The following is a 12,674-nucleotide window of genomic DNA, read 5'->3' as shown; positions in this document are numbered from 1 at the left end:
TTATTTTCTTTTCCTAAGAACTGCCTTCCCTTCTAGAATCACTAGGCTCCACCCCTTCTCACTGACCAAAGTAAATCTGCACAATAATGAACCATATAAGGGAGGGATGACATCATCAGTGAGTGGTCCCAAGCTGTTTTGCACAACATTCACCTTTCATTGTTCTGATGACATGGCTGGAATGTGATGGCTAATTCCCTGTGGAGCAGGGGGTTGAGCACAGCCTGCTGAAGTTCTTCAGCAAACTTTTTTTTTGTTGGTCTCTTGCAAATATATATATATATATATATGTATATTCCTATTTGTAAGGTAAGAAAATCAAGATCTGCTTTTATTTAACAAATGTTAGTTGTTCTTGTATATGTGCCTTTCACTTGTTAATGGGTTTCCTTGGCAAGGAAACAGCTGTAAGTGTTATTGAAAAGAACAGCTTGGGAACTGGGCTTGCACATTAGAGAAGCACTGACTAATCTGACATGTTCTAATCTAAAGGAAGAGCTCTTCAGACTTTTAAATTACAGCTCTCTCAAGACTTTAGCTAACTTGGAAGGAAGGAAAAACTATATTAAAGGTACTGGAATATCCTGGTCTTAAAAATAACTTATTTGGAATGTTTGGGTTTGAAGAATCCAAATACCATTTAAAGGTGCTTCCCCTTGTTTTGGTGCTCATATTTTGTGTGTATCTGTGTGTGCAGACAACATATTGCAGTGTTAAGGAAAAGACAACCTTAGCCCTTAGACACTTTTGAGGAATTTAATCTCTGATCTAAATTTAAATCTTCCTTATCCCACTGATGTATTTTAAAAGCTTTCTGCCCACATCCCTCTCTGAACTAGCCTACAGTTCTGTATCTTTTAATTTATTATTTCTTCTTAAACTAGAATAAAAACAAATCAGGTAGTGTCTTCTTTTGAGTATTGTCTTGCATCCTGAACAATTTTATTTGTTTGTTTGTTTGAAGATCCTTAGTTCTTTTCTGATGTGAAAAAGGAGTTTGGAAAGCTTGCATGGCATTAGCACTAATAAATGTAATTGCTCTAAAATAGTTCACTCAGTGCCCAATTTCAAAGAGGAGAGGACAAGCTAAGAGTGATGGGCCACGTTAAACAAATGTTATTTTAAAAATAAATAAATACAACTGAAACAATCAGCTAGCAAGTTCCAAAAGAAGGGAGAAAAAACCCTATTGTTATTGTCTAAGTTCAGCAAAGTGTATCCTCCTAAATAAAGGAAATGAGTTTTGCTAAGTTGATAATAGTTACACAGAGCCAAAATGATTAATGCACAAGTTTGATTTCAGTTAACACAGTCATTTCTCAGAAATTTGTAAAAAAGGTGTGTGGTTTTCCTATGAGAGACAAGGTGGGTGAGGTAATGTCTCTCTCACCAGCAGAAGTTGGTCCAATAAAAGATAAGCTTTTGAGCTACACAATACTCTTCTGATTTGGGAAATGTACTCAGAGTGCAACAGCTAACTACAAGACTGAACAGTTAGTTTAGCATAAGTTTCTGATGCAAGTAATATTTTTCCATTGAAACTTTTACTTCTTATGCATGTTATAAACTGAACAGCTATTCATAAATGTTTTGTATCAAGATAACTACAACAAATCTTTCCCTTTCTGTTAGATGGCTTTGTCATTTCAGACACTAGAAAGAAAAGAAAGATTAATATATTTTATTCATAAGAATGGCCAAAGGTCCATCTAGCTCACTATTCTGTCTTCCAACAGTGGCCAATATCAAGAATCCCAGAAAGAATGAACAGAACAGGGAATCATCAAGTGATGCATCCCTTGTCGCCCGTTCCTAGCCCTGACAAAGAGAGGCTAGCCACTAGGGACACCATCCCTAGACAATGTCCATTAATTTTCTTTGCAAATGGATCCTGTGACTAATCACATCCATTTTACTGTGGAGGTTTTATAGTCTCATTGTCAGTTCATGTGATCTTGGGGGAGAGGCTGAATAAAAAAAATTAAAAAGTGATCACTAATTTTGGGTGCCTTCCTGTGTTTTGGTATGTGCACTTGAGTAGTAGGCCTGATTTAGTTGTTTGTTTCCTAGGAAGACCCTGAGCAGCTCTCATTAACATTCATTGGAATGGTGGATGCTCAGAATGCAAAGCAGGTCATAGATGTCTCAAGAAGTGCATCCAGAAATAGAGGTACTCGAAACTAGTGATAGCCTTAAATATCTGGGTTTCGCTGCACACTGCAACCCGCTCTCACCACATGCACTCTCAATCCAGATGACAAAGGATTTCCCAATGTGATAACTTCTCCAAAACTATTCATGCAGTTTAAGCATTAATAAAGTAGGGAAATAAATGTTTTATTTGAAACTTTACAAATACTTAAAGTCCTACTTAGGTGTCTTTAAAAAGGTTCGATGAATGTTTGTTTTCTAACTGAAAACAATTAGTTGCATGACCTATCATATGCTCCTGCAGAAACAAACTCCTATATGTCAACACTGCAGTTAAAAACATGTTCCATCTGATTTGGGGGCTTGGGCTAAGCAGCTGTTTAATTGACATGCAGCTGTTCAGGTGTGGGTAGGAGCCTGAGAGGGCCCTATGAGGTTGGTGGGCCCCAGAACTCAAGCTATAGCCCAACCCAAACATCTATGCTTCAATTAAATGGCTCCTTAGATCGAGTGCCATGGGACAGCTGTGGGTTTATAACTGCAGTGTAAAAGTAGGTGTTCTCTATTACTCATAAATATGTAATCTTTTCTTGCATATCAACCTTATTCAGGATTTCATGGCATCTGCCTTCCTATCATCAAGGTCACACATGCTCTCTATGTACTATGAGCTCATGTGACTGGGTACTCAGATTGCAACAATAGCAAGAAACACATTCTTCCACCTTCAGCTAGTCAAGAAACAGTGCTTGTTCTTCTGTCCTACTGAATGGGAGGTAGGTCAGAGAATTAAGTGCAATGGGCCTTTACACATAAGTCTCCCCTCAATTATGCCAGAGTAGAGGGGGAAAAGAATCGCATTAAATCCTGACCGTGCTCTACAAAGTGGAATAAATGTTATCTTCATTTATTCCACTTTCCACTATCTCCATTTAACAGATGGAAGATGAGACATCTTGGGCCTGATTTTCCCTCTCCCGCCCAGAAATAGTAATAGAGAAGTAGCCATGTTAGTCTGATCTTGCTAAAACAAAAGGAAGTGGGTCTGACCCATGAAAGCTCATCACCTATTAAACCATCTTGTTAGTCTTTAAAGTGCTACATAGTTTTTCATTTTGTTTCTGTCCAGAAATGCTGAGCATGTGGCACTTCTGTTGGCCAATGCAACATTCATAATTTTTAAAAACTTTTTCCACTGGAAAAAAAGGCAAAATAATCTGCATCTTTGGAACTTTCTAGTGATTCTGAATGTAGCTAGCTCTGCATTTCATTGCTCAAGCAAATTATTTTATTGCTCCACTGAAGCTAACTAGGTCATTTTGACACTGCATGCAGGGCTTCCCGTCTCTTGATAACCCAGAGCAGAATTGTTCCTAATAGTGTACAAGTTGAACCTCTCTAAACCAGGACTCTCTGGTCTGGTAGAACCACAAATATTCCCGGACCAAAGAGTTCCAGTGGAGGATTAGTGGCTGAGAGCCCTGCCACAGGAGTCTGGCTGGGCTGGCAGAACGGTAGGAGTGCCGGCTCTGGCATGACTGTTGGAGCCCCCAGCTGTGGGCTGCTGTGGAGGAGCCAGGAGCCCCAGTGGTGGTGAGGGAGAAGAGGGCCAGCTGGGGGGCTGGTGGCAGGGGAGTTAGAAACGACATCCTCTGTTTTGGCAAAATCCCTATTGTTCCCACCTCCCTGAGGGTGGAAGCACCTCCCACCTTCCTGAGGGTGGAAGCAGCTCCCATCCCTTCCCACCTGCACAGTACAGAAAGGCTGCTGGCCATGCTCAGGTGTGAACCCTGACAGAAATCAGGGGGTGAAGCCTGTAACCCTGCGTGTCCCCCACATATTGCCTTGAGAAGATACGGCCCTAAGTACCAGGAGAGGTGGGTACATCCTGGAGACCCAACCCGGCATAGAGGGTGAAGAGCACTGGGTAAGGAAGTTTGGGTCAGTTCAGTCTGTCACCCTATCCCCATATGACAGAGGTGTACAGGAATGTTTGTTTGCATAGGGAGAAGAGATGAACCTTAAAGATAAGAAAACAAATAAAAAGACTCCAGCTATGCAGTATTTCTTTGTAACAGGGCCTGCATAGTTCTGCATAGTTCTGATTGATTGTACTGCATAGTTCTGATTGATTGCCATTGAACTCACTTGAATACCAGTAATTTACCAGATATTTTATATTCAGCATAGGGAAATACGCTCACCCTACCTTTATCCACCAGGCTTGTTATCCTGTCAAAGAAAGCTATCAGATTGTTTGCTGGGATTTGTTCTTAACAAATTCATGCTGGCTGTTATTTATCACCTTATTATCTTCTAGATATTTGCAAAAGGATTCCTTAATTATTTGCTCATGGGCGTCTGGTATCCTAGGTGGGGGAAGGCATTACCTTCCCAAACTGCCAGCCTGGCCCTGCACACACTCCACCCCCAGAATGCCTATTGTGCTCGAGGGCCGGGGAGGCTGGGTGCTCCAGGGCCAGGGAATATGGGGTACATGTCCTCCCTGTGTTTTGGGGTCAGAGAGGCTGGGGCCATGTGCCCTCCCCATGCTCCAGGGCTGGAGAGTCTGGGGCCATGCACTCTCCTCCCTTCCCATGCTCCAGGGCTGGAGAGGCTGAGACCATGCGCTCTCCTCCCTCCCCATGCTCTGGGGCTGGAGCGGCTGTGGATGTGTGCCCTTCCAGCTGCTCTGGGGACGTAGAGGCTGGGGACGCGTGCTATCCTCCCTCCCTGTGCTCTGGAGCAGGGGAGGCTAGGGTTGCACACTCTTCCCCCAGCCCTACCTTCACCGGCAGCCCATACATTTGCTCCATTCTCTTTCTTGGTACAAAAGTTAAGCCAACTTATGTATAGTTTCCTGGGTTATCCTTATTTCTCTTGTTTTATAGATGGGCATTGTATTTGCCCTTTTCTAGCCTTCTAGAATATCTTCTGTCTTCCATATCTTCTGTCTCCCATAATTTTTCAAAAATAATGGCTAACAGCTCAGTTATCTCCTTGAGTGTTCTAGGGTGCATTTCATCAAGCCCTGGTGACTTGAAAACATCTAACTTTAAAAAAAAATTGAACTTATTAGTATTATCCTAGTTTAACTTTGAAACCTCATTTTCACCAGCATTCACTATGCTAGAAGTACAATCACCATTAGTCCTCTTGATGAAAACCAATACAAAGAAGTCATTAAGAACCTCTGCCATTTCCACATTTTCTGTTCTTGTTTTTCCCTCTTCGTTGAGTAATAGGCCTACCCTGGCCTGGGTCTTCCTCTTGCTTTTAATATTTTTGTAGAATTAGTTTCCATTGATGAAATGGTCCCCGAAGTTTCTTAAGCAAAGTGAGAAATCATGGGTTAAGAGAGAAGGTTCTCTCATGGATCTAGTTAAAAGATAGGAAACAAAGGGTAGACGTCTATTGGGGTGGCCAAATATGGACCTGAGGGCCAGATCCAGTCTAACAAGGTTAGCTCCTGGCAGGCTCCCACCACTGTATTTACTTACACAGCTGCAGATTGCCATTCCCAGACAATGGAAGCTGCAGGAAGCAGTGTCCCAGTCAACACCACTTCTAGCCACTCCGATTGGTTGCGAATGGTGAGTTGTGATCACCCGGGTCGTCCCCGGGGCTGGAGGGATAAAGGGCGTCCTGACGCCAAGATGGTGGGGCAGGTTCCTGCTTGGTCTAGAGGATAGGGCATCACCTGGAAAGGACAGGGTCATGGGCTCTAGTCCCAGGTCAGGTCATCCCTGGTACTGGAGAGATAAAGGGCACCCTGACAGCTAGGTGGTAGGGCAGGTTCCCACATGGCCTAGGGGTACCTGTGGCCATGCCAGGAAATATAATGGTGGTCTGCCAGGGGCTAATCCTGGCAAACCACTGCTATGATATTGCCCACCCTGACATACATAGTCAGTTTTCACAATGGAGAGGAAAATAGCAGGGGTCCCCCAGCATTTGTAGGGGACCAGTGTTATTCAACATATTAGTAAATGACCTAGAGAAAGTGGTAAACAGTGAGATGGCAAAGTATGCAGACAATACAAAATTACTCAAGTTTGTTAAGTCCAAAGGTAATTGTGAAGAATGACAAAGGGATCTCACAAAACAGGGTGACTGGGCAACAAAATGGCAGATTAAATTCAATGCTGATAAAAGCAGTGAAATGCACATTGGAAAACATAATCCAATGATGCGTACAAAAAGATGGGATATAAATTAGCTGTTGCCACTCAAGAAAGAAATCTTGCAGTCCTTGTTGATAGTTCTCTGATAATATCCACTTAATGTGCAGCAACAGCCAAAAAAGCAAACAATGTTAGGAATGATTAGGAAAGAAACAGATAATAAAATAGAAAATGTCATAATGTCACTACATAAATCCATGTTACAACCACAACTTGAATACTTCACATAGTTCTAGTCACTCCATCTGAAAAAAGATATGTTAAAAGAGGGAACAAAAATGATTAGGCAATTGAACAACTTCTCTGTGAGGAAAAATTAAAAAGAGTGACAGTTCAGATTAGAAAAGAGATGACTGAGGGGGGCATATGCTAGAGGTGTATAAAATCATGATTAGTGTAGAGAAGTGAATAACAAAGTGTTAGTTACCCTTTTACATAATACAAGAACAAGTAGTCGCCCAATGAAATGAATAGGTAGTGAATTTAAAACCAACATAAAGAAGTACTTCTTCACACAAGGCACAGTCAACTGCAGAATTCCTTGCCAGTGGCTGCTGGGGAGACCAAAATTGTTACATGGTCCAAAAAAGAGTTAGGTAAGTTCATGGAGGATAGGTGGCTATTCTTCATCAGTGGTGATTAGCCAGGATGGCGAAGGAGTTAACCCTGTGCACAGGGTGTCCCTCAACCACTGACTAAATGACCTAATGGATCACTTGTTCATTTCCTCTGAAACATTTGTCACTGACCATTGCAGAAAGATAAGATACTAGGCTAGGTGGATCGTTGTTCTGATCCCGTATGGCCAAGGTTATGTTCTTATTCATCTACTCAGCCAGCTTCAGAGAGGATGTGTATCTTAATTGAATGTTAGTCATTCAAACATCTAGGTTCTTTTAAATTCCCTTTTTTGGGGAAAAGGGGCTGAGAGTTTTCAAGGATACAGTTCTTTTTGCTTACGTGACCTTATAAAGGCTTAGTTCAGCAGTTCTTGTTTGTTAAGAAACTTGCAGTATTGAGGTTGGGGTTGGTAGTGCCACCCTATGCACAAGTATCAGAGGAGTAGCTGTGTTAGTCTGAATCTTCAAAAGTTAGTCTAGAAGGTGTCACGGGACTCCTCATTGCACCCTATGCACATTTACCTAGAATGTATAATGGCAGTGCATGCTGCTTGGGGATCTTTCTTTCACTTTCATTTTTTTACGTCTCTTAGGAGCTGCAACAGCAAAACTGATTTACTCCCATTCCTGCTATATTTTCTTCTCTTGTGCTAGCTACCCTGATTTCCCCCTCTCTTTCCCCTCCTAACTACATCATACTATACCTGATAGTTTCTCCTCCCACTCTTGCCTTTCCTCCTGAGCTCACCATGAGTTCTATTTCTAATGTTGTTGCCCTCCTCTTCCACCCATGTCCCATCTCACTCTTTCATTCAATCACATTCTTTGACATTTGCCTTCCCAGCCTATTGCATACTGAAGTGTTCTGGCTTCCCTCCCCTTTCATATGGCTTTTCATCCCAGATCCTGGTCTTTTTTTTTTTTTTTTTTTTTTTTTTATCCCCATGGAATCAGTAGTGAGATGGCAATAGTTCCTATGAACCAAGTTAATTTTAGTTCTTGCTGTTAAGTCAAGATCCAGGAAAATTAGCTTTTCAGTTGGTTGTGAAGGGTTAAAATGTTTTGGATATAGACTGAACAAAGCAATGAACTTGTACTGTTGCATGGATCTTAATGCAGGAACTGAGAGTACTTTGATAATGGATTGAACAGTATGTAGTTTCCCAGTAATTTGTGTAAACCTATCTGTATCTTCTTTAAAACAATATTGTTACTTTTTACGACAGTACTCCTAAATTTATGGCAACAAATATCCCTACAACAATACCTCTGTATCTGTGGAAAAACATCTCTTTTACTAATCTCTGCCCTGTCACTTTCTACATTGATATCCATGTGTTCTTGATTTAAAGTATGGGCCTAAAGTATGCTTTGTTTCTACTTTGACATGTTATCTGAATAGGGCTGAAAAAGTATTGTTATACACAACACAGATTTAAATCATTTTTAGATAATAGATCTAGTTTCTTCATGAGCCTTTGCATTCTGTAAAATGTCAGAAAATCCAGTTGCTCTTTAATTGCTCAATGACAAGTAGAGAATTTGTGTTCTAGCTAAAGCTTTGATTAGTCTGATCCTTGCAGTCAATAGAGGAGTGCCAGTTTTGTACTGTTCTGTATGTAGAATTGAGCCCAGGAAAGTTAAACACTTAAAGTATTTACAGCAGTTATTAAGCAGCCAAACTTATTTTTATATTAATTTACCACTGCTGCAATGGGTAGTATGGTGACTGAGAGCTGACATACAGTACTTCTGTTCAGCTGTTTCACTTCTAACCAGTGTTGATCTAGTGAATCCTGGCAACTTGAAGCTATTCACTCAGATCTGATCTCATTTCACGCATTCTTGCATGTACAACAAGCTAATGAGGCTTCCATCTTATGAAGCTGGCACAATGTAAATGGGCTATTAAATGTATATATATGTCCTGTTGGGTAAATGATACAATTTCTCAGGTGGAATGATGATAGTAACGTACATTTAGGATAATTCAGTTCAAAGCTGCGTATTAAAACTTTTGTTTTTCACCTCTGCCACTGAAGATAATGTATCCTGTAACTGAATGATGTCACCTATATATTAGATCAGAGGAAATCTGAAATAGTATATTTCCACCCAAATAAAGGGGAAATGCGTAGTAATTTACAGTAGTCGGAGGATAAAATCTTATGCTTAACACTATTTTTTTAGACTAATAAACAATTTTGTGTAATTTCCAATAAGCTTCCCTAATTTAAATAACTTTGGGAGAGTTATATGAGACAATGTGTTAAGAGATTACTCTTGGACACTAATGCAACATGAAAATCTGTGGCTGAGCATTGAAATATAAAGGGGAAAATGCACTTGAATAATGTATGTATTCTATTTTTTTCAGATTAAAGAAGCTTCTTGAACAGGAAAAAATCTATCAAGCCCGCAAGGAGAAAGAACACACAAAGAGACTCAATAAATTGAGAGACGAACTGGTCAAACTCAAGTCATTTGCACTCATGCTGGTGGATGAGAGACAAATGCATATTGAACAACTTGGTCAGCAAAGTCAAAAAATAGAAGATCTTGCTCAGAAATTAAAGGAAGAAGAAGAAAAGCTTAAAGTTATTAGTTCAAAAACAAAAGAAGATGGACAAAAATTGATGAAGTTAGAAACAGAACTTGAACACAAGACGTTATCATTTTCTCAAGAGCATGAGGAAATGACCACTAAACTGGTTAATCAAGAGTCACATAACAGACAGCTGAGACTTAAGCTGGTTGGTTTGACTCGTAGAATTGAGGAACTAGAAGAAACTAACAAAAATCTTCACAAGGCTGAGGAAGAACTTCAGGAATTAAGGGATAAAATAGCAAAAGGGGAATGTGGAAACTCTAGCTTGATGGCTGAAGTGGAAAACCTACGCAAGCGTGTACTTGAAATGGAAGGCAAAGATGAGGAGATCACAAAAACTGAATCCCAGTGTAGAGAGTTGAAAAAGAAACTACAAGAGGAAGAACATCATAGCAAAGAGCTGAAACTTGAAGTGGAAAAGTTGCAGAAGAGAATGTCAGAACTGGAGAAGCTAGAAGAGGCTTTTAGTAAAAGTAAGTCTGAATGTACCCAGCTGCACTTAAATCTGGAGAAAGAAAAACATTTAACCAAAGACTTAATAAGTGAGTTGGACGTGGTGAAGACTCGAGTGAAAGATCTTGAATCTTCAGAAAGTAGATTGGAAAAAGCTGAACTAAGCTTAAAAGAGGACCTTACAAAGCTAAAGTCATTTACTGTCATGCTGGTGGATGAAAGAAAAAATATGATGGAAAAAATAAAGCAGGAAGAAAGAAAAGTTGAAGGTCTGAACAAAAATGTTAAGTTGGAACAAAGTAAAGTTATGGATGTGACTGAGAAATTAATAGATGAAAGTAAGAAGCTTTTGAAACTAAAAACTGAAATGGAGGAAAAAGTGTCCAGTTTGACAAAGGAAAGAGATGAGTTAATTGGGAAACTGAAAAGCGAAGAAGAAAAATCCTCTGAACTGAGCTGTAGAGTTGATCTGTTAAAGAAAAGAATTGAAAGTATAGAGGAAGTAGAAAGAGAAATAGCAAGAGGTCGAGCCAGAAAAGGACCAGAACTTGCTTATCAGGAGGACAACAAGATTAAAGAACTAACCATTGAAATTGAAAGACTGAAAAAACGTCTCAAACAATTGGAAGTGGTTGAAGGAGACTTGATGAAGACAGAGGATGAATATGATCAGCTGGAGCAGAAATTTAGGACAGAGCAGGACAAAGCTAACTTCCTTTCTCAGCAACTGGAGGAAATGAAACTCCAGATTGCCAAAACCAAAGCAATAGAGAAGGGTGAAGTGGTGAGTCAGGAAGCCGAGTTGAGGCACAGGTTTCGGCTAGAAGAGGCTAAAAGCAGAGATTTGAAAGCAGAAGTGCAAGCACTTAAGGAAAAAATTCATGAGCTGATGAACAAAGAAGATCAGCTTTCCCAGCTCCAAGTTGATTATTCTGTTCTGCAGCAAAGATTTATGGAGGAAGAAAATAAAAACAAAAATATGGGGCAGGAAGTCCTGAACTTAACAAAAGAGTTAGAGCTTTCTAAGCGTTACAGCCGTGTCCTCAGACCCAGCATGAATGGTAGAAGAATGGTAGATGTTCCTGTGACATCCACAGGGGTGCAGACTGATGCTGTAAGTAATGAAACAGCAGAAGAAGAAACGCCAGCCGTGTTTATAAGGAAATCCTTCCAAGAAGAAAATCACATCATGAGTAATCTGCGACAGGTAGGGCTGAAAAAACCCATGGAGCGCTCGTCTGTGCTTGACAGGTATCCCCCAGCAGCAAATGAGCTTGCAATGAGGAAATCTTGGATACCATGGATGAGAAAAAGAGATAATGTGCCCCAGGCAGCTTACGATAAAGGAGCCCGAATACATGGTAGCCCAGGACATCCTGGAGAGGTGGTCCTTTCCCCAAAGCAGGGGCAACCTCTTCATATTCGGGTGACTCCCGATCATGAGAATAGCACAGCTACTCTGGAAATAACTAGCCCAACATCTGAGGAATTTTTTTCAAGCACCACTGTCATTCCGACCTTGGGAAATCAGAAGCCTCGAATTACCATCATTCCCTCTCCAAATGTGTCACAAAAAGGAAAAGGTTCTGAGAGCTCAGTGGGCCCAGAGCGAGCTATGTCACCTGTTACTATCACCACATTCTCCAGAGAAAAGCCCTCAGATGGAGGGAGAGCTCCTTTCATGGAAAGACCCACGTCCCCAATTCAGATTATGACAGTATCTACATCTGCAGCACCAGCAGAAATCTCTGTCTCCCCAGAATTACAGGATATGACCATGGGAAGGGCTGTTTTCAAAGTAACACCAGAAAAACAAACGGTCCCAACACCAATCCGGAAGTACAATGCCAATGCCAACATTATAACAACAGAGGACAACAAAATTCATATTCATCTAGGTTCTCAGTTTAAACGCTCCCCTGGTGGTGCTTCTGAGGGAACTAGTCCTGTGATAACAGTCAGACCAATGAATGTAGCAGCAGAAAAGGAGGTTATGACTGGTACAGTCCTTCGTTCCCCGAGGAACCATTTCTCCTCCAGGCCTGGAGCAAGCAAAGTAACAAGTACTATAACTATAACTCCAGTTACAACATCATCCACACGAGGAACACAATCAGTGGTAAGTAGCAGAGGATTCCACGGGATATCTGCCCAGACTTCATGGTAGGGAAATGGCAAGCCATAAAATGGACTTGGTGTGACACCTCCATTGTGAAAGAACAGTTGAAAAAAACTGAAAATGCTGTTGACTTCACTAAAGTTATTCTGGATTTCAACTGGGGTAACTGAGAGCAGAACTTTCCTTGTAGTGTTTTTAAATAGCCCATTTTGGCATTATCTTACTATAACCACTTGAGTAGAGCCTTACAAGATAGACCTTAAAAAGCTGTAGGAAATGAAAGAATGATGCTGCTGTAAATTTTACTACTGTGGTTGGGCAGAGAAGAAGAGAGGACAGTATACAGGCAGTCCCCGACTTACGCGGATCCGACTTATGTCGGATCCGTACTTACGAACGGGGCTTTCTCGCCCCCGGAGGTCGAGGTGGCGGATTGCTGCCTGCGAGCTCCGGGGCGAGAGAACCCCATTCGTAAGCTGCTCCCGGTGCCCCTGGTCTGCTGGAGACCGTCTCCAGCAGACCACGGGCACCGGGACTGA

The 12,674-nt window shown here is 41.1% G+C and overlaps 1 protein-coding gene across 6 annotated transcripts in view; it reads left to right on the top strand.

Moving 5' to 3' along the window:
- The window catches only part of FILIP1 (filamin A interacting protein 1), a 147,294-nt gene that overhangs the window by 118,573 nt on the left and 16,047 nt on the right, over positions 1-12,674 (top strand). For 5 of the 6 annotated variants that reach the window (XM_006131943.4, XM_006131944.4, XM_006131945.4 and 2 more), the window contains one exon: positions 9,333-12,135. In XM_006131943.4, coding sequence (XP_006132005.1) covers positions 9,333-12,135 — 2,803 coding nt within the window. Of the gene's footprint in view, positions 1-153; positions 310-9,332; positions 12,136-12,674 lie in introns of those variants that run through there. The other variant, XM_014577990.3, reaches the window with a different exon arrangement.

Source organism: Pelodiscus sinensis, chromosome 3, assembly GCF_049634645.1.
Source record: "Pelodiscus sinensis isolate JC-2024 chromosome 3, ASM4963464v1, whole genome shotgun sequence".
In the NCBI taxonomy this organism is placed as follows: Eukaryota; Metazoa; Chordata; order Testudines; family Trionychidae; genus Pelodiscus; species Pelodiscus sinensis.
This window is presented reverse-complemented; position numbering and strand designations above follow the sequence as displayed.